The sequence below is a fragment of the Canis lupus genome, chromosome X, assembly GCF_048164855.1.
Source record: "Canis lupus baileyi chromosome X, mCanLup2.hap1, whole genome shotgun sequence".
NCBI classification, from domain to species: domain Eukaryota; kingdom Metazoa; phylum Chordata; class Mammalia; order Carnivora; family Canidae; genus Canis; species Canis lupus.
Window position 1 is genome coordinate 121,817,700 of NC_132876.1, and position 22,491 is coordinate 121,840,190.

The 22,491-nt window shown below is 41.1% G+C and overlaps 1 protein-coding gene across 16 annotated transcripts in view; it reads left to right on the top strand.

Moving 5' to 3' along the window:
• Nucleotides 1–22,491, top strand: part of LOC140628113 (neuroligin-4, X-linked) — a 330,655-nt gene that overhangs the window by 273,666 nt on the left and 34,498 nt on the right. For all 16 annotated transcript variants that reach the window (XR_012026510.1, XR_012026509.1, XR_012026511.1 and 13 more), the window contains 2 exons: nucleotides 16,114–16,299; nucleotides 19,787–20,576. Coding sequence is in view for 13 of the 16 variants with exons in the window: in XM_072817068.1 (XP_072673169.1) it covers nucleotides 16,114–16,299; nucleotides 19,787–20,576 (976 nt within the window). In the remaining 3 variants the exon portion in view is untranslated. The remainder of the gene's footprint in view (nucleotides 1–16,113; nucleotides 16,300–19,786; nucleotides 20,577–22,491) is intronic.

Here is a 22,491-nt window from a genome sequence, read left to right on the forward strand (position 1 = left end):
CAAAATGCTTGCTGACAAGCAATCTCCGTAGCCAAGCCTCCAAAATTTGGATTCAGTTACTCTGGGGAATGAGAGGGGACCAGAGGATTCATATAGCTGGGCTGGTTCCCACGTGATGTGGTGGTCATTGTGGGTCCATGGATATACTTCGAATAGTGCTATGTCTAGACCTCTAGATGTCATAAAAGTTGTGTGAATTGTCATCCATACCTCTTATTGGTGGCCAACTCCCAATCACTCTGTTCCTAAAATCTGTATCTGTCTTATATTAGGCTAAAATTAATTTATTCCAGGCTAAAATTAATTTATTCCAGCCTATAACTACAGTGAGAAGCCTACCTAATGTGTTGCCTCAAACAACTCCCTAAGTATACTCATTAGCTGCAGTTAAATCTTATATGAGATATCAGTGTTGTATATGTATACATTTTTAATATCTTATGTGAAAAGGTACCTATTAAACAAAAGTTAACATACAGTGGTTTATTAGCAACTCTTGCACACGTTTTGTTGCAAAATGGTAAGCGTGAATCTCTAAAACAAGCTTGAGACACAACAAACCTTGCATTTTTCATTCAAGAGATTCACTAATAGCTCAAGTAAGATAAAAAGTAGTCCACTTCATGACAGGCGATGGTGACTTTTTTGAAAGGTGATTCGCAGGTCAAGTCCGCAAGCTCTGTCCGTGTCACGTCTTTGATGATGAAAGGTAAGGTGCTTGTGAGATTTCAGGAAGCTCAGAGACAGCATTTTCAGCTGGAAGTCACTGCTACACGTTCTTGCTAAATACACAATTTCACAATCAATGAATAACTTTTCAAAAGGTCTGCTATTCGTTGTGTATTGAAAAGCAATGAATTGAGCAAGCATGCAGTCTGGAATATTTATACACCCTTATAAATGTAATTACATCTGCATTTGTATCTCAATTAATCCCTTATCCCTTTCCCCACTCAAATCACCCTGACACTGGAAAAGTGATTTTTGGAAGGGAGATTGGGCCATCTGTCACCTGTTAAGAGGGCATTTATTTATTCATTCAACATCCCTTTAACGAGAGCATGGACATCAAAAGTTTGAGAACATAGAGTTTGCAGGAGAAACTCAACTGCAGAGAAAGGGGAGAGTAACAAATATTAGATGAAAAAACAAGATTGTGTGTATGGCTTTGAAAGACAAGACTAGGAACATAATCATGTTTGTATCACACAACTCCTACAGAATTCTGAGGAATACAAGTTTTAGGCAAGATTTAGCATGAGGACAGTCAACAAAGTGTGGGCACTTGGTAAAGTTTAGAATAGGGGTGGGGTGAATAACTGGGAAGCTGCTTCTTTCCTGTGGATACGGGTCTTCCCTCTGGACTTGGGAATGGGTGTGAGAATGAGTAGGAGTGGTTATAATAAATAAGAGTAAAATCAGCACAGCCCGAATGCTAACCAAATGCTGGGGTTTCTACAAGAGCCGCGATGCCAAAAACATGAATTCAAATGTGTCAACCTCAGAAGCTGGAGACACGCTTGGGATATGGTCACAGGAAGTGGGAAGGAAGATCAGTTTGAGGGAAATAAAGATGCTTCACTCAATATGGGACACACCGAGCTTTCCAGGCAGGAGGACATCTGAGTGGCACAACTCCATGATGCTTAGGGACACGTAAAGGTGGCCCCCTGGTGATTCCCTAAAGATCCAGGCTGGCGTTGTCATCAGATGGTTGATGGGGCAGGCAGGTCGATATTGGCTCACAGACTTATGTTGGGAGCAGTTCCTCATTGCAGGACTTGTCAAAATTAATGGAAATCCTGTCTTACCTAGTTTTATATTCCCCTTGGTGCTTTTGTGAAGAGATGGGCAAGAATAGTAGTGATTCACCAAAGCTATCCATCTGATAGAAAAACAGATCTAGCAGAAATATCTTTTAGGCTGAGTTCCAAACTTAATATTTAATGATTTTTTTCTTGAAGTTTGTTGATACACAGTATACATGCCTACATACAATTTGCTTTCAGTAATTCCCAGACTCACTACAGAAAGTATAATTGATCAAAAGTTGGCCGCAGAAACTCCACAGCAATCTTTGGAAGCCGCCTTTTGGCTTCCTGAAACTATTCTAAGACCATAAAACACCTTCGATGTGGAATGCCTGAGTTCCATTTCAGATGATAGCCTTCTTTAAGGATAATATTTTTGTATTTTTCTGATGGCCTCATGGCTGAAACAACACACCTTCAACACTATAGATGTAGAGCGTCAAAGGGCATAATAGAATAAAAAATAAATATATGTCTGTAAGTGCAGTTGACCCTTCAACAACGTAGTGTGGACCACTCTTATAGGTGGATTTCTTCCGGCAAATGCTGTACAGTACCAGAGGTGTATTTTCTCTTCCTTGTGATTTTTCTGAATGATGTCTTCTAACACATAATGTACAAGACATTTATATATATTTTAAGACTTATTTTGTATAAGACATATACAAAATAATGTCCTAATCAACTATTATGTCATCATAAGGTTTCCAGTCAACAGTAGCCTATTAGCAGTTAACTTTCTGGGAAATCAAAAGTCATACTGGGACGTTTTAACTGCAGGGGAGTGGGAGTCAGTGTTCCTGACCCTTGCATTGTTCAAGGGTCAACTGTAAATATATATAATATATTTATTTATAACAGGGAAATAATAGAAGCACAAAGACTCCAAAAGCTAAATGGAAGGATCCTCCCTGGACATGTTGGATCAATTCCAACATCCTTAAGAATAGTAGGTATACTGACCAGATCCATGACAAATCTATAATAACCCACTCATTCACCATGATGCTCAATATACTCATTCATTGGCTAAAAAGAATTCTTAAAAGTCAATAGTAAGAAAACAAATTATGGGGCCAAAGACCTTATGAGATAGCTCATGAAAGAAGATCTATAGAATGGCAAATAACTATATGAAGAGATGCTCCTCATCGTCTGGTGTTGGAAATGCAAATTAAGACATCCACTGCACACCTTTCAGAACGGTCCAAATCCAGATCACAACTGTCATTCTCTGCTGGTGGGAATGCAAGATGGCGCACCCACTTTGGAAGACAGTTTGGCAGTTTCTTATGAAACTAAAGACGCTCTTACCATAAGATCCAGCAATCATGTTATTTGGTATTTACTCAGAGAAGCTGAAGATACATCCACACAAAAACCTTCCCGTGGGTGTTTATAGCAGATTTGCTCAAAATTACTAAAATGTGGAAGTAGCCAAGATATCTTCAGTAGGTGAATGGATAAATAAGCTGTGGTCCATCCAGACATGGGATATTAGTCAGCACTAAGAAGAAATGAGCCGCCAAAGCTTGAAAAGACATGAAGGGACCTTAAAATGCATATTATTAAATGAAAGAACCTGACCTAAAAAGGCTTTGTATGTATTGTGTGCTTCCACTTTATGACGTTCAGGGAAAGGCAAAATCATGGAGACAGTGAGATTAGTGGTTGCCAGGGGTTGGAGAGGAGAGAGAGATGAGCAAGTAGAGCTCAGGGCATTTTTAGGGTTTCTGTATCACACTACAGTGATAGCTCTTTGCCTTTATACATGTGTCATAACCCATAGAATATGTACCACCAAGAGAGATCGCTCACGTAAACTTTGGACTCTGGGCGGTTATGATGTGACAAAGTAGGTTCACTGACTGTCACAAAGGTACCACTCTTGGGGATGTTGATAATTCGGGAGCATATGCAGATGTGGGGGCGGGGGTACATGAGGAATCTTTACACCTTCTCTATTTTGCTGTGAACCTAAAACTCCTCTACAAAAATGAAGTATATTTAAAAAGTACAATTCATTGGTCGTATTGCCAGGGCACAACCACGTTTCTCTGAATACCAGTAAATAAAAGAATCATGCTTTTCTCCCACTTTCCCTATATGCACTGAATTTCAGAGTAGTTTCAAAACTTGATGAGTTTTTATGAAATTCCAGATAATGAATGCAGAGGGAATGACAACAGGCAATCAGCATTTTTCTGTAGAGCCCCAAATGGAGTCCTAGATACAGGAGATCATCACCAATGGTTTTTAAACATCAGTTGGAAAGCCTGGTAGATATCTTTTCATGAATGGTGGGATGAATTGCCACCTGAATCCAGTGTTCAATCACTATTAAGATAAATCAAAATAAAACAGGGCAGGAGGGGCCTCCTGGTGATTTCGATGCCTGCTAACATGCAGAAATATTGCTTCCCATGAATATTTATCTGATTTTTCTAACATATCAATGACATGTGCGAGAAGTATTTTATAACAGAAAAGATCTTGTCATTATTTTAACTTGCTTTCTCCCTAGATCAGCAGATCACTGTATTTGATATTCACTAAAATTGTACAATCTTTCTGAATGTATGTGCCTACACCCTACCCAAAGCAATTCATTAAGAATCTCTAGCAGTGGTGCTTAGGCATGAAAATTTCTTAAAAGATGCCCAGATGTTTAGCGTGGGCAGGGAGGGTAATCAACTATTTGGTATTACCCAACTCTTGGAAACTAAGATGTATTTAACCATAGACATAACCCAAGAATCAAGAAATACTGGTAACTGAAAAGAATCTCTGTTTCAGAGGGACAAATAAAATAAGGTGTAAAAAGCTCTTTGTAAATGATAAAAGGTAATTTTGCGTAAAGAGTTTGCCTGTTATTTGAAGGTTTTGTTTAAATGCCATGGTCAATTAAATCATGTTTTTCTTCATTTGATTTTTCTTGTCCTGAAAGCATTTAAAAGTAAAATTTCACTCAGAAATAAAAAATGTGTTCCACATAATGGGATCTTTCTTGCAAACTGAACATAATGCCATGTTTTAGAATCATCCTGTTGATCATTAGCCATGATTCCACATTGAGCAAGTTGGACAGAGTGCCATCTTGGCTAATCCAGGTTCTCCCTAGGATGAGGAATATTAGTTGGATTTTAAATCAACCTTGGATAATTACACAAAAAGTATTCCATTTTTCCATCATTTGCTCTTAACTCCACTCAAGGTAGACACATTCTGGTGGTGCTTTACTGACGTAGATGTAGATTCCAAAACAACAACGTCAAAGTAATGTTAAGGCATCTAACAGCTTAAGTGCTATTGTGGACATTTTCAAGGACCTTTACTCTTAGGTTTTCAGATCTCATAGCCCCCCATGGGCAGGACTGGTGTCTTCATACAGCAGACATTTATTTCTCATACTTCTGGAGGCTGGAAGAGGAAGGTGTAAAAAGCTCTTTGGTCTTTTTAAAAAGCAGCTTGGTCTTGTTCTGGGGAGAGGACCGTCTTGCAGGTTGCAGACTCCTGACTTCTGGTTACATCCTTGCATGGCTAGCTCTATGGCTTCTTCTTGTAGGTCACCAATCCTATTCATGGATTAGGCTCCACCCTCATGACCTAATCATCTTCCAAAGGTACCACTTCCTAATAATAAACCTTGGGGATTAGGATTTCAACACAAGAATGTGGGGGCAACAAAAGTTTTCGGTCCATTGGAAGAGGAAATGGAAGGGGAGGTAGCATTGGTCCCTCAGTATAGGTATCATAACCTTATTAAGTGGGTTTAGCCCAATGTATAGATAACATACCTTATGAACACTACAATTCAAAATATTTCCCACCCAGGGACTTATAGCTTCCTAGAGTTTCTGTTTGGGGCGATGGAAAAATTTTGGAAATAGACATGGTGATGGTTGCACATCACTGTGAATATAATTAATCATATTTACTTGTGCACTTAGAAATGATGAAAGCAGAAAAATGTATACTACACACACATTACTTCATATGATTTTTTGTTTTAGTTTTGTTCAACTTAAGGACAGTGTGAGGCAGCATGTGAATATAAAACCCCACACATTTTTTTCCTCAAAAATAAACCAGATTCCCTCATAGAGACACAAAACAAACAGGGACTTTCAGGTGCCTGAGGTAAGCATTAGTTTGGTCACAATTTCTAGCAGACAAAGCAAAAAACATTTTTTTAAAGACAAAGAAACATTTGATTTGGGGATTTTTATATCCCGCAAGAGAAAGCTTTTCCCTTTTCCTTCTGCTTCTTTAGGATATGGGGTTGGTGATGATAGAGGAGGTAGTGCCTGAAGGTTGCTATTTCTCTCTTTTCTTTGGTGGCTGGCTTTCACTGATGACATTAAGAAAAATATACCAAAGTCTGAGATGACCTTGCTCAGTGGAGAGTCTGCTCATTATGTGTAATGACTGCCTACATTCCTGCGCCTAGAAAAATACTACCTTGGTAGTTGCTCGGATTATTCTTTAAAAAAACCACCTTTGGATGGCAACATCTGTCAAAGGCCCTTGGAATGCCAGAGATTCCACTTCTGTGGTCTGGGATGGAGCCTAACCTGTGTCCATTCTTCCTGAGAACTCAGGGTGGTTCCGATGAATCCCTTACACGAGTTCCGAGATAGCCCAACCTTTCCTGGCTCCGAGCACCATGGCAGCTGGGAGAGGATGGTCCTAGCTCACCCAGGGAGCACAGTGCAGGATGCAGAACTGCCTGTAGGTGTGTTTGGGAGACAAAGGGACACCTGTGCCTGGAGGTGCCCAATGGTCTCTCTTTCTCGTTCACTCTCAATGTAGCCAAGTCACATATTGCGAGGCAGCTTATGGTCATGTGGTAGAAGCATCTGGAAGAGGGACTGAGCACATTTCCCTCTGAGCCCCTACTCTAAAAGGGCACTTTCTGCCCTTGTATGTGAGGTTTGGCAACCTTGAAACTGTTGTGATGGTAATGAAATGAGTCTACGCTATGCTTTAGCCTTTGAAATCATTGTAGCTTTCCTTCTATCTGTGTATTCATCCATCCATCCCTCCATCCATCATCTATCTCATCTATCTATCCATCTACTATCCATCTCTTTATCATTCATTGATCCATCCATCCCTCCATCCACCATCTATCTCATCTACCTATCTACCTATCATCTATCTATCTATCTATCCATCCATCTCTTCATCATTCCATCAATCCATCTATCTATCCATCCATCATCATATCTCATCTATCCATCTATTCATCTATCTATTCATCTATCCATCCATCCATACATCCATACATCTCATCTGCATGCCCATCCATCCATTTGACTGTCTGTCCATCCATCATCTATCTTATCTATCTATCTATCATCTATCTATCTATCTATCTATCTATCTATCTATCTATCTATCTAGATTTCAACCTCTAAAACTACACAGTAAGAAATCGTGTGGTATGAAGGTTTGTAGTAATTTGTTACAGCCACAATAGGAAACTAATATGCTATATCATTTAATTTGTATTTGTTTGTTGTTGACCTAGCTATGTTAGAATATGAGTTTCAGGCAGTTGAAGATATGGTTTACCTGGTTCATTGCTACAGCTTCAGCACAAGGATAATGAGTGCCTAGAATGTTGTAGGCACCCATGAAGATCTGATGAATTGAGCCATATTTGAGTTAAATAAATTAATGCTATGTGCCTGCTAAATATTTTATCTTCATTATTATAAGATCTGTGTTTTCTTCCACAATTGACTCCAACTCTGGTTCTGCTTTTGTTTTTTTGGCCATTGCAAGGTTAATATTTGGTTGAATCCAAGGGTAATGGCCAAAATTCGGTGGACCCATTGTGGGCTCTACATGCTGTCTGTGCAGGGAAGACTTGATATGTTCTTGACTGGGAAATGGCTTTGTGTAAGCAAAAGTTGGCGAGATAACATTTCCTAAGTGGAGAATCAGCACAACTAGAGCTGCATACTGTCTAATCTTTAAGAACAGAGAGTTATTGGGTTGCCTGGCTGGCTTAGTCATTATAGCATGTGACTCTTGATCTGGGGTTGTGAGTTTGAGCCCCACATTGGTTGTAGAGATTACTTAAAAATAAAATCTTAAGAAAGGAGTAGAAAATTATCCTCTTATTGAGATGAATTTACTCATACCTGTTTTTGTTATATGATCTGTCTAGTATTTTTGTATGTTATTTTTTCAGTGAGAAATCTTAATTTCTGCCTTTTAAATTTCTCAGAAAAGCCTTCCCTGCATCTTCAAGTGCCACTAGGATATTTATCAAAAATGACAATGGCAATTATAACAATAAATGTTAGTACAGTAAGAGGTAGAATGGGACGTCCTAGCTGCTCACAAATCAGGAGGATCTCCTGTTCATTGAACACAGAATTGCAAAGAGCTTGTATCCAGCCCTTAGTGAAATAGTCTTCAATTTGTACATGAGATTAGATTTGAGTCTTAGGAAATACACCCCACGTCTGTGTTGTGGTTGTGGGTAAACACCACAGCTGTGTGCAAATGTGGCAGCCATCTTGCGGAAGAAAAATAGCAAAGGCAGCAAAAACATTGATCTTAGAATAGTCGTGAATATAATATATAATAAGTGAGAATGTAACGAACCAGAGCTTCAACCAAAGGGACAGCTTTAGCATGCCATACGTAGACTATATACACACTTTCCCTTCCCTCAATTTGGGAATATATCATCTTCAACAACCTTTCTGTTCCCCAAACTACACATTTCCATTGGGATTTTGGCTCTTTCACAGGTTAGTTACCATGCTTGCTTCTTACTCATGTGTGTGCTGATTCATCTAAGATCTCCTTGTTTGTTCTTAAAACAATTTCCTATTCTGGGTTCCAAGTTTGCCAGAGAAAACCAATGCTGGAGAGCTTGGGGATATTTCTGGGCACGGAAGAAGATTATGTGAGCTAGGAGATAATGTTGGATTTTGATAGAGTTGAAAAAGAATGCATTGTCCTTATTATATTTAATCGTTCTGGTGATCTCATGGAAAAATAAGAACAGACCAGATTCATTCTGGTCTGCCCCCAGAGAGTACCTAGCAGTGAGTACTACTAAATACCACTAGTATCTCCATCACCATGCTTGTTAGCAGTTGAGAATAGAAAAGCATATCTAAACACAGCAGCATATTTTGAATTAGTATACTTTAAGAGAGATTGTGACAATTATGTCTCATATTTATAAATGTATAGTATTGTATAAACTGTCTTTTCTCATATATGTACTTTACAGGCCTAAGAATACCATACAGGTACAAAAAATGTATCCTCTGTGTGCTTTAGAAATATACTTTAATGGAAAAAATAGGACTTTCCATTCTAATCAGTTTTTAAATATTTTTTTTTTAATTTGAACATGTTGCTTGGGTCATTGTGGGTACATATAAATGTTGGTGCAATGGCATCTCCATAATTCACAGCATGAGTAAAAGCCATAATATGTTGTTGGTGGTGTTTTTCTTTTCTTTGATTTTCTCTTTAAACTTCAAGCATATAATGAACACTTAATAAATAGAATTAGGGATGCCTGGGTGGCTCAGCGGTTGAGCGTCTGCCTTTGGCTCAAGGCGTGATCCCGGAGTCCCAGGATTGAGTCTCGCATCGGCCTCTCTGCATGGAGCCTGCTTCTCCCTCTGGTTATGTCCCTGCCTCTCCCTCTCTGTGTCTCTCATGAATTAATAAATAAAATATTTTAAAAATATATAAATAAATTTAAAATAAACAGAATTAAATGCATATGCGTTACCTTTATGCAAAATCATTTCATAAACAACATGTGCACTCGGACAGCATAGAACCTTTCTCTGCCACCTGCATGATCTTAAAGTCTGAGTCTAAGTAGACCAGTAATCAGTATTCCCCCTGGACCCATTTCATTTACTGGAAGGGCATCTCTCCATACTTGAGTGCATAGGGGAAACAAATAAGTAGCAGCATGTCTGATATCAAGGAAGTCAAAGTAGTCGCTGACCATGTGTATACAGCAGACACAGTGCTTTTATATGTGCTTTCTCCATTTAATTCCCCCAAGCAGTGCTATGGGATAACTACAATTCCCTTCTCAATCCCACGTTTGAGAAAAGTGGGACTTTGAGATCTTAAATTACATGCCCTAGGTGTCACCATAGATTCCAACTCAATGGTGAGTGACTCTGAACCCAGTGCAAACAGTAACCCGCTACTGAACGACAAGCTTGTATCCTTCCTAGAGAGTGGAAAGTTCTGTAATAGAAATTCACTGCAAGAAATTTACCGAGCTGAGAGATTGGAAGCAATCAGGACACTTTTGAGAAGGGGCCCCCATTGGGAGATCAAAACAAGGATGCCAGATTCTTACTTCAAGGGTTGGGGCAGGGGGGGATGGGGTTGGTCTACAGGTCGCGCTGCGCTGGGTGAGCAAACAGTGAAGCCAGGTCTACAGGGGACAGTCAAAAAGTAACATAGTCTAATCGTATGCTAAAGAACAAATGTAGGACATGGTCAGGGATATGGACATGGCACCTAAGGAATGGCCCTGCAAGTCCCACTAAGGCATTTGACTTAAAACATACGTGTGTGTGTGTGTGTGTGTGTGTGTGTGTGGTTGTTACAGAAGAGCTACACACTGAAATTTTTTTCCATATTTAGAATTAAGCGTGGAAAATCAGCTATAATCACATTCCCAGAATTAAACAGTATTAAATGTTAGATTTCCTTCCAGAGTTTATATTTTATACCTCGCTTGATTACGTGAATAAAAATGGGATCATACGACCCAGTATTCAGCAACTCATTGTTTTCCCTTGAGAGCTCTCAGATGTGTTTCTGTGTCTCCACAAATGAAGATACTCCCATTACGTGGTTCAGCCAACAGAATTCATGCAACATATCTTTTATTCATCAACACTGAGATTGCTGTCATCTCTTATTTTCGAAATTACAATCAATAAGAATTGATCCTTGGGTGGCTGGCTACTTCTCTACATTCAGATAAAGATTTTTTTATATATATATAGAAAGCATTTATAGATATAGAATTTCATGGTCAAAGGGTTTCAGGTTTTCATCTTCATGGTATGGAAGTGGGTTGGAAGCAGCCAGGAGAGAGGAGTGAACTGGATGTCTTGTCTTGGGTATTGAGGTGACGGCCCAGCAGAGTGATGAGGTGGATGAGCAGTTTCAGAAATTAAATCAAAAGCATTTGACGGCCAATTGAATTCAAGTCTCACAAATCTAGAGGAATGTTCCAGTATGGGGTTTCAAATGGAAACGCATCTAAAGTTGGCTCAGAGGGGATTTGGTTCCAGACTGGTTGGTCATCGCCAAACCTCCGTCACAGTGAAAATCATGAAATAATTACCTTCACATTTTGATCTGTATTGTGTAATAAACAAAACTGTGCTAATTATTTTGCATTTTTGTCTCCAGAATGCAATTTTGGTTTTAGTTTGTGATTTAATATAATTTCAGCTAATGTACTTTAAAAACTATCTGGGCAGCCTTGCAAAATATTGTGTGGGGATATAGTATATTTTATGGAAATAATGGAAGGAATCCCTTAAACAACTTAACAGGCCCCGTATCTGGGAACATGTGCCATAGAAATCATATGTCTTCATAATTGTCTGAGATTTATTCTACTGACGTTGCAAATAGATTTTGACCTTGTGTACTCTTGATGTGATAATTAAATACAGGAGGTTACGACTTGTGTCATTTTAAGTATACTAAAAACGACGAATAGAGACACTACATTTCAAGAGCTTTCCTCCATCAGGCTCACAGAATGGAAATATATACCTTTTCTTCCCTTTGTGTCCATCCTGTATAGGTATAGACCCTTTTGTTAAATCATACACGATTCCACTAGGAAAACTTACGTTTCACGTTTTAGTAAACGCAGCCAGTGAATGATTTCTTCTAAACCTCAGGGAGTATGGATTTGCATTTATTTGGCTGATTTTCATTTTATACCTCTGCCCTCATTCTTATCACACATTTCTTTCTGGGCTCGTTTATGTGACCTAAAGTAAATTCTATGTCTCATCGAAGAATTCTTATGCAAACATTCCTTTTTGCTTCCACACACACACACATATAGGAGTGAGGTGTTATGACTTAATAAGTGCTAGTGATTTGCCAATCCTCATGCTGCTCTGTATCTATATACACATCACATATTTATATACATGTAGGCTCCCACAGAATGACCTATTTATACACATACTTTTTTAAAAAGGATTTTATTTATTTATTCTTGAGAGACAGAGAGAGAGAGAGAGGCGGAGGGAGAAGCAGGGTCCATGCAGGGAGCCCGATGCAGGACTCGATCCCGGGACTCCAGGATCATGCCCTGGGCCGAAGGCAGGTGCCAAACCACTGAGCCACTCTACATCCTACATACATTATAGAAATATGTATATGCATATATGACCTACATATACACATATGTGTACATATACAAGCAACAAGAATTAATTTACTCTCAATTATATTTCAGGAATTCTTTTAGAAGTACGGTTGAGGGTCTAGTTCTACCAATTACAGGTGAATACACACTCTAAAAAATATAAGATATATTGTTCTGCATTCACGGAGTAGTTACCTTCTGGTTCACAGTCACCAAAAAAAGGTCTTCTGTGCCTATGTAATGAATTATCTCCTAAAAGAATATGGATTGGACCAGTAGAGTCCTATTACAACTGAACAAAATGGCAACCACAGCTGACACCATTAGGCTTCTAACCGTTGACCTGCAGTGCATGGACAGCCACGTGAGCGGAATCCTTCTAAACCCTACCGTGCAATTTGGAAGATCAAGAAACTTTTAGATTGCCGTCACCTATCATAAAAGCCTGAAACTTTCTATCCTAGCGCCAGCAGGATAGACCAAGTACAGTGCTTCATTTTTATATGATATCCATTGGGTTCAACATGCAGGGAGAACATGTGATTTCCGATTTTTAGCCATTTCTCATGGACTATATTTTAAAATAACCGCTCGACAACTGAGCATATCTCTTGTGTGTATGTGTATAAATATTTATATTTATTTTTTATATTTATTTTTATATATTTATATTTATAGATTTTATATATATATATATTGTTGCTATTGTTCTTGTTCCTTCCTGTGCTCAGAATGAATCTTGGTCTCAATCTAGTGACTATATGTCTGAGTTCGAGGGTCTGTTTTGTATCTCTCTCTCATTGTCCCCTCGTTGGGGTGGGGTGGGGGGCGGACTGATTTACAACCTTCATTTCAGAGACCTTAAGTCTCAAAAAGCCGAACGTTTCATCCGCTGAAATGCTTAGAGGATTTGCAGCCAACAGTGCTTATCAGTGAAAGGGGCCATTTGTTCAAGATCTCTGGTTCTAGCCAGCAAGGGGCTGCTTCTATTAATTCATCTACGGCCTATATGGGAAGTTCTGTCCTCCGCGGCCGGACAGCACCAGCGCTGAGCCCTGGTGATGTGCCTGGCTGTTTCCAAACGGCTCTCACGTTCATAGACTTCCACCAGAGAAAACCCATACACATCTTGTACGTGGATTCTAGCAAACCCCACCTTTCCACAGTCCGAGTAGGAAAGGCATACACTCTTGCAGAGAAAATACAATTGCTTGCATTCATTCTGTACCTGCCTTGAGTGGAAACTCTGCCTTGTGATTGTTTTAAATTACAAGAGAAGGGGGAACAAAAGTCCCTGGATGTTGCAGTAAATGAAGATTCTGTGGCAGAAACTATGGAAACACCAACTTCAAAAAAAAAAAAAAAAAAAAAAACCCACGTCCATTTGCTGAACTTCAGAGATGCATAGAGGAGCTGTTTCCCTCAGGACTTTTTGGAAGGAGTTCAGAATCGCAAAGATCAAACCTTTCAATAGGAGGCTGTTAGAAAAGCTAAGATTTGCCAGGGTATAGAATATTAATTAGCCTGGCATTTGAGAGGTTACAACAGACATGTTTTGCTCGGGAGGGGCTCCAATTTAATAAAGGCCGGTGATTTACCGTATGTTGCAAATCCTCACGGTGCTCCACGGAAACAAAATAAGCAAATAGGTCATTCTGGGCGAGCTGACAGAGAGGGAGAGGCGGTGGAGGAAGGATGTGTTAAAGACAGAGCAGTGCTGCCAGAAAATTACTGGAGCCTTTAGGAATTAATCACCTCTTTCCTTAATGGGGAAAGAGAGGCTTGTCTTATGGTTATTATACGGCACCCAAACTGCCATTAGGAGCCCGTTTCATACATAAAGCTGCATGAAAGGGGCTTTTCTCCCAAGTAGAGCGCGATGCATTTTATGAGAAACTGTGTAAAAGGTTGCATGATGAATGCCAGAGCCAGGGAACATTCGCTGGCATGAAACGCTAATTAGTAATTGCTAATTAAATGAGGGAGGGGTTGGTAACGTCTGAACATTCTCACTAATCACAGCTAATCTCTGCTCCATCCCTGTGAACGCTGGAGAAGCCTGAATCTGCGGGACGTGCCATAAATGCACAACCTTGCAGGTTTCGTCTTGCATCTGTCTGCAGCAGATACAGGAGACTGTGAGGTCTGATCGTTGCAACTGGAGAACCAAAAAAAAAAAAAATACCAAAAACAACAACAAAAAACCAAAAAGGAAAAAAAAAAAAGAAGAAGAAGAAGAAAAGAAAAAGCCTTCCCATTGCTTTTTTTTTTTTAAACCAGCCCCTGCATTTCTGATACCCTCTGAGCTCACAACTCTGCATTTTTCTCAGGTGCCCAGAGAAGGAAGCCTCGCCCCCTCAGCTGCTATAACGCTTCATCTTCTACTTATTTTGTTTTAGGTTTTAGAAGCCGGCACTCGAGAGCTCCTTAGATTGCTGTCAGCTTTGCTTAGAGATGGGGTTTGATGGAATCGGTTGTGATTCACGTTGTTTCAGGGCCTGAATCACTCTATATTCACATCAACACTGCAGCAGGTGGCCTCAGCAACTTAATAAGCAGTAATTGAAATGAGGTGAATGGCGTGGCCCTTGCAAACAAGAAGCGGAACGGAACGGGGAAATATCATAATTGGGTGTTTGGGGGCAGGGGTGAATAACAAAGTAAAATGGTTAAAAACAACCCAAAACTTTTTGTGACTTGTTTTTTCATTATTTTTTTGTCAGAAGACTTTTGCAAGACGGGAGGGAATATAAAGCTGGATTAATGTTTGTGTATTAAATTAACCTTGGCAGATGCTTTATAGAATAGTTGTAGTTTTGAATTTGAGCAGAGCAGTACCTATCTGTCTACAAAATGACTTCAAACATCAGAGGGAAACCTTTTTTTTTTTTTTTTTTTTTCCCAGGTCAGGATCTTTTTGCCACATGAGAGCAACAGGCAAGGAGTCCAATGTCGGTGTGATCCCTTTGCTCTCATAAATGCCTTATTTGCAGTGTCTAATGGGGAATTAGGAATTTGATGCCTTGAGTGTAACTAGTTCCTCCAGTTACAGAATCTTCCATCTTTTTAAAATAAAACATACCAGTTCATACTGTTTTAGGGACACTTGGAGTGATTTGAATATGCATTGTCATTTGGCTAAGATGAAAGACTAATGCATTTCTGTGAGATTCGAGTATCGTTCCTATAGGGGAAAGACAGAGGCGCATGCTAAGTAAGAGTGGGATCTCATCATGTCTATCATTTACTTTGAAACATAAACATTAAAAGGAATTACATCAAAATATCAGTAACAAATTCAATGTCAGAATGCCCCACCTTGCTTTTGTTTAGACATGCACACTCTCTCAAACCCAGACAAAAACACATTCCCCCAGCCCAATGCATGCCATGATTTTCCCCCAGGAAAAAAAAACAAAAACATCTTTTAGGAGATGCCCTGAAAAACTCCTTTTAGGAGAGTTTCTCACATTGCAACCAACGTGTGCACAGGAGTGATAAGTTGCATCCCATAAAATTTATAATCTCTGGTATGATAAAAATAAATAAATATTAATATATTTATATTATATTAAATATATAAGTATATAATATATTTAATATTATAAATATTTTATGCTGATTGTGTCAGATATGGGAGCCCCATACCAAGTCACAGATGAGACGTTTTATCATAGGGTGCACAGAAACAATAGTTATCATAACACTGATTTACACCACATAATCCGTCCCACCATGAAAAAGGCTCTCCAGTGGTCCTTCTCATTTCCAAGGAGAACAGCCAAGGACGAACGGGGTAAACCAGGAGATGTGTTTTCAAGTGCCAGCGATGCGCATGTCCTTTTTGATGGATGACAACCCAACATATCCTGTGTTCTCTTGTAGGGTTTTTAAGTACCGGTGACCAGGCGGCCAAAGGCAACTACGGGCTCCTGGACCAGATCCAGGCGCTGCGGTGGATTGAGGAGAATGTCGGGGCCTTTGGCGGGGATCCCAAGCGAGTGACCATCTTCGGCTCGGGCGCGGGGGCTTCTTGTGTCAGCTTGTTGACCCTGTCGCACTATTCAGAAGGTAATAAGGGCATCCCTGCGTGGCTGCGCGACCCCCCAGGGCTGAGAAACAAACACACATCGAGTTCACATCCGAGGTGCCGGGTGGTGGGGTTGCCCTACGTCTCTCTTGCAACCTCCACCAAAAGTCCCCAAAATGACGTGGACTCCCGTGCTTCTAAGTCTCCTGTCTTTCCCCGTTAACCATGATGCTGGTTGCGACAAGGGCGACAAAATGACCTTGTTAGAAAGACCAGCATTTTGCACCTGCCTTTCTGACTCGATTCGGTCAATTTTCAATTTTGTCATTTTGGTCAACTTTACATTCGGTCAACTTCTCATCTCAGTTTGAGAAAGGTAACACAGAAGACAGTTACGTGGCTAACGGTTGGAGATTTGTACATTTGGTGAGCAACGTGGCCCCTGACCGTGTGATTTTTAAAAGTCACTTGTCTGGCTTGCATGGGTGGCTTCATCCATTAAGCATCCAACTCTTGATCTCAGCCCAGGTCATGATCTCAGGGTCTTGTGATCGTGCCCTGTGTCAGGCTGTATGCTGGCATGGAGTCTACTTATGAATCTCTCCCTCTGCCACTTGCCCTGCTTAAAAAAAATTAAATTATTTTTAAAAAGCCAGATTCACCCTAACTCATGGTGGCTTCTTCAAGTCCATTGGTGAGCTGTAGACTGAAGGTGACCTTGAAGCTCACCTACTCAAAGCCATCATTTATAGAAAGGAAATGGACGCTGAAAGAGGTTGCACAACTGTGTAGGGTCACACAGCAAGCAACACAGCCAGGGAAGAACCCAAGCTTCCCAGACCCCGATTGAAACCTCTTTCCTTCATTCTCCTCCGGCTATTAAATATCGGGGAAAAACGGAGGTAGTCTTGATCTTCTGTGCAGAATAGACTTGTCCTGCGGGTTCACGAACATCCGTGCACAGAACAACTCTTGGGACATTCCCGATTGCCTCTCCTATGTGCTATTTTACTTATCAATTGCATTTCCCCTTTCATCTTCTGTTAAGACCATCACATTTCCTCTGAAGGTATTCGGGGGGCCTTAGGAAATTAAAAAAAAAAAGTTCAGCTTGAGTAGGAACTCTAACCAGTCGCGCACACCGATGTGACATGTGGATTATGAGCGTAGTTAAAGACATTCAGAATTCACCTGTCAATAAGATGCTCAGTGCAGGAACCATGAGCAACCATCAATCAAGTCGAAGCTGACAAGGTTGTAGATCATTTCATAATATCTAAGGAGAGGTCAAATAGGGGCTCACATTTATAGGAACCCTTCATTTTTACAAAAATGAAAAAAAAAGAAGAATAACTAGAGGGGTCATGGGTAATATCAATTCCCATAGCATTCCAGAAAATATCTAGACTTTCCCATTTGCCAACTGATACAATCCGAGTTCTCGAGTGAGCAAGTAGTCAGGACCAGCCTCCATACTAATCAAACACAGTAAACTAAATCTAATCGGAGGAAGAGCATTAATTACTTAAATCAACAGATCGGAAATGATCGAGCTCTATGGCAGGGCTGTGCCTGGGTCACGTCTCTGCAAAGCAGTTTTTCAAAACAACCCAGCAATATATGGGAAGCATGACAAAAATACCCAGACTGTCGGCCTTAGGATTGTACTTGTGGCGATACAGTCTACGAAAACAATCAGCACATGCATGGAGAATGAGGTTTTCACGAGGATGTTCGCCACAGTATTACAGCAAAGAAGCAAATGAAAAGCTCCAAGATTCAAAAGACCAGGAGATTATAAGGAACAGGTGCATTTGCTCAAAGGAACAGTCATTAGCTTCAAGAATAGTGGAGGAAGTGTACAGGAGTCTGGGAAACCCAGTGTCAACGTTAAGCATTTATTGGACTCTGTTGTACGAAACAGAGCATTGAGGGCAAAACAGCAAAGTGGGAGTGACACCAAAATGCTAAGGTGACTTGTATTTTATGGTATGAATTATGGGTGGCATTTTTCTTTGTCCAGTTTTTCAAGGTTTATCGGGAATTATATTTTGCGACACACACAATACTACTACCACTACTCCTCCTCCTCCTCCTCCTCCTACATCAGTCATGGCCAATGACTGTGAGAGGATAAAAAAATAAACCACATAACTTGTAGCAAAACTTTTCTAATTCTCATTGTTTTAACTTATGAAAGTGTTTGATAGATCAAGTATCGACATCATTTCCTTCCCGAGCTTCAACACATTAATCTTGAGAGCCGAACGCCCAAGTCCATAGGCGCGCATCTCCGAGAGCATTATCGGCTTTGGGAGATTGGCCCCCAAATGACTTTGATGATGCATTGAGCAGGGCCAGGTCAATTTAAAATCTTCTCTTGTGTGTCATCTTTGGGCAACGCTCCAGTCTTTAGAATCACATCTTCCTGATTGCAATCATGTTTTCCTCACTTGATTGCTTGCATGACCTTAAAACTCTACAGGGCATGAACTTCTGGGCTCCCAATGAATTATTCTTCTAGCAACTCCCGAGGCATCAGAGCTACATCACGCTGGAATTCAAGAAAATGTCAGGAAGAGATAAGAAACCGAATGCTATCATTTTTATACCCTATCATCTCTCGTCCTGTAGTAGTGAGAAAGAGAGGGCGTAATTTTTTTTTTTTTTTTTACTTACTGACATTCATATACCAGGCTGATCTGATACAAAATTGTAAGCTACACAGAATTTTACTCATCAAATTGCCCAACTTTTTTTTCACTTCTCACCAAACAGACATTTTTAACATGTGGCAGAAGCATGACAGAAAAGTCTGGGTTTTGAATTGATGCAATTTCGAGATCAGTGATTTGTCGGTGGGGGGGGGGGGGAACCCAAACATTTCAGTTGGGCAATCAAGTGAGGATTCCTTTAGGAATCGCTAATTTAATTAATGTTTTGGTTGTAAATGTTTAATGCCTTTAATATATGGAGGGTGGAAATAGAAATACGTGTCTGAATTGATACTCTGGAATTGATTTTAGTGGATGCTTTTTCCCCCATAATGAAGTGGTACCTGCTTTTGCAAGGGAGGCAAAACGGTCTTTGACGTCTTCTTGGCGCAAAGCGTATTTTTTAAGGAATGCGGGAGGTGATAACTCTGAGAGGCTTTATTTACAGCATGTGGGGATGGGGATGCCAACACTACACGAAATTGTGGAAGGATAAATGGATTGCACGATTTTTTTTTTTTTTTTACCACTGCAGCTAAATTGTAAATGCAGTTTCATTTTCTTAAACCCTGTGTGTATGTGTGTGCGTGTGTGTGAAGAGTATCGCGGAAAACCAAAGTCCAGCAGGAGGGGGAGGGGGAGAGAAAGGGATGGAAACGAGTAAAAAAAAAAAAAAAAATCCTGAAAGAGCTGAATGCCACTGTACCCAGAAATTCACATGGCCGGAAGACAATCAGAGCCTTCTTTGCTAAGTAAAAGCTGCTTTTCTGTCTTTCGGGTTTTCATTTGCATGTCTACAACTTTGCACCTGCAGGTCTGTTCCAGAAGGCGATCATCCAGAGCGGGACCGCCCTGTCCAGCTGGGCAGTGAACTACCAGCCTGCCAAGTACACTCGGATATTGGCAGATAAGGTCGGCTGCAACATGCTGGATACCACGGACATGGTGGAGTGTCTTCGGAATAAGAACTATAAGGAGCTCATTCAGCAGACCATCACCCCGGCCACGTACCACATTTCCTTCGGCCCCGTCATCGACGGCGATGTCATCCCGGATGACCCTCAGATCCTGATGGAGCAGGGCGAGTTCCTGAATTATGACATCATGCTCGGCGTCAACCAGGGGGAGGGCCTCAAGTTTGTCGATGGCATCGTGGACAACGAGGACGGCGTGACGCCCAACGACTTCGACTTCTCCGTGTCCAACTTTGTGGACAACCTTTACGGCTACCCAGAAGGGAAAGACACGTTGCGGGAGACCATCAAGTTCATGTACACGGACTGGGCTGACAAGGAAAACCCGGAAACGCGTCGGAAAACCCTGGTGGCTCTGTTCACTGACCACCAGTGGGTGGCCCCTGCGGTGGCCACCGCCGACCTGCACGCTCAGTATGGCTCTCCCACTTATTTCTACGCCTTCTACCACCACTGCCAAAGTGAAATGAAGCCCAGCTGGGCGGACTCAGCCCATGGCGACGAAGTGCCCTATGTTTTTGGGATCCCCATGATCGGCCCTACTGAACTCTTCAGCTGTAACTTCTCCAAGAACGACGTCATGCTCAGCGCGGTGGTCATGACCTACTGGACCAACTTCGCCAAAACTGGGTATGTGCTTCCCACGTGGGCTTCTTATCGCTCTTCTAGTGTGTCCGATCCCTCCGTACGAGTGTTGCTCCCGTGAGTCAGTGCCGCAGACCATGCTGGCATGCACACACTCACACACACGGTGACGGGGGGGCCTCGTTTGTCCTCATGCCTCAATTGCTTTGCATCGCCAGATTTTTACTCCCGTGCTAGTTGCATTACTAAAAAGTCTGCTTCCCACCTGCTGCTTCAGGGTTGAGACATATACGGCAACTCTACTGGATGCTGGTCCCAGAATTTTAAGTCGACTTAGGACCTTGTCTTCTTTGATTGTAGAGTTATCAAAACCCACGTGCCACATGGCAAATTGTGCTTATTGTGTAGCCAGGAGGATAAAATCGATCTCATAATATATCTAACAAGCACTATGCATGTGTGTATATACTGTATATTCACACATACATATGTATGAATGTATAGGGTTTCTCTACACTTATCGGATTTATTCCTAAATATATTTACAAATATACTCATTCATTTAAATTTGTCACACATGTTTATTTCATAAATAAACACATATTTCATATATATGTGCGTGTATATAAATATATATATATAATATACCTCAAAGGGGAAATTTGTTGGCCAAATATAGTAGGAAATATACAAGAGCCACACATACAACAGGTCCCACCCATGTCCTATTGAGCAGCATCCCTGCAAACAATAAGAGACTCCCCAACATTTCAGACAGCTGCAAACATCACAGCATCTTTTTGTTTTTCTCTTGTCTAATGGCGTAATTGTGGAAATTAATGAGCTATCATTCTGTTCTACCTGCGTGTAACTCTGTCATTAACCTTGAGCCTCTTGCGCTGAATTGAAATTAGAGATGCCCACAGCTCCGAGGGTTGGTGAATAAATCAGAGATGCCCACAGTGCCGAGGGTTGGTAAGCCTCCCCGGGACATGCCAGGAGTCGGAATGAGGCACCCCCGGCTGTGACAGCCCAGCACTGCCTGACTCCCACGCACCTGTAGAGACAGGACGTGGGGATGCCGAGGGCTCCCATGCTTAGTTAGGGCTCTAGCCGGTATCATTCTTTACATTGATTCCCAACATTGATTGGGTGGCAACTGGCTTCAGAATATTTTGTGGTCTTAGGGGAAGTATGGCGCCCTTATAGAGTGCCACGTGTACTGTGTGGATACCCACATTGAACTGCCAGATTTTATGACTTTGGTCTGAGAAAGGCTCACATGGACGAGAGAGAATGTACAGATAAGGAGACAACTGGGGCAAGTCAACAAGTATTTTTACATAATCCTTGTTTATTATATTATTATAATATTCCTAGGGCTGCTGTAACTGTGTGCCACAAACGGTGTGGATTAAAACCACAGACATTTATTGTCGCACAGTTTGGACGCTAGAAGTCCAGAATGAGGGTGTTGACAGAACCCAGCTCCCTCTAAAACCTCTGGGGGAAGGTTTTGTGCTCCTTCCTGGCTCCTTCTGGGTGGCGGGCTCCCTTTGGCGTTGCTTGCTTCTAGCTACATCGCTCCAGTTCCTGCATCTGCATCCGTGGCGGTCTCCCTACGTGTCTCTGTCTTTAGATGGCCATCTTCTTATTAGGACATTGGTCATAATGGCGTAGAAGTCCAACCTGCTCCATCCTATCTTCACTGATTCCATCTGCGATGAGCCTATTTTCAAATAAGGTCACATCCCGAGGGACTAGAGGTTAGCCCTTCAGCCTATATTTGGTTGAGGGGGGAACAGTTCAACCCATCAGCCCAGTTGTGTCTTTGAACTCAGATACGTGGTACCTTTTCTAGCAAAGTGTCACATTCTTGAAGCAGAAAGACTCACACGGCCATTTCCCAAATGATGGTCATGCCCATTCGCTACACTGGCACCCACTCATAGCACTCTTT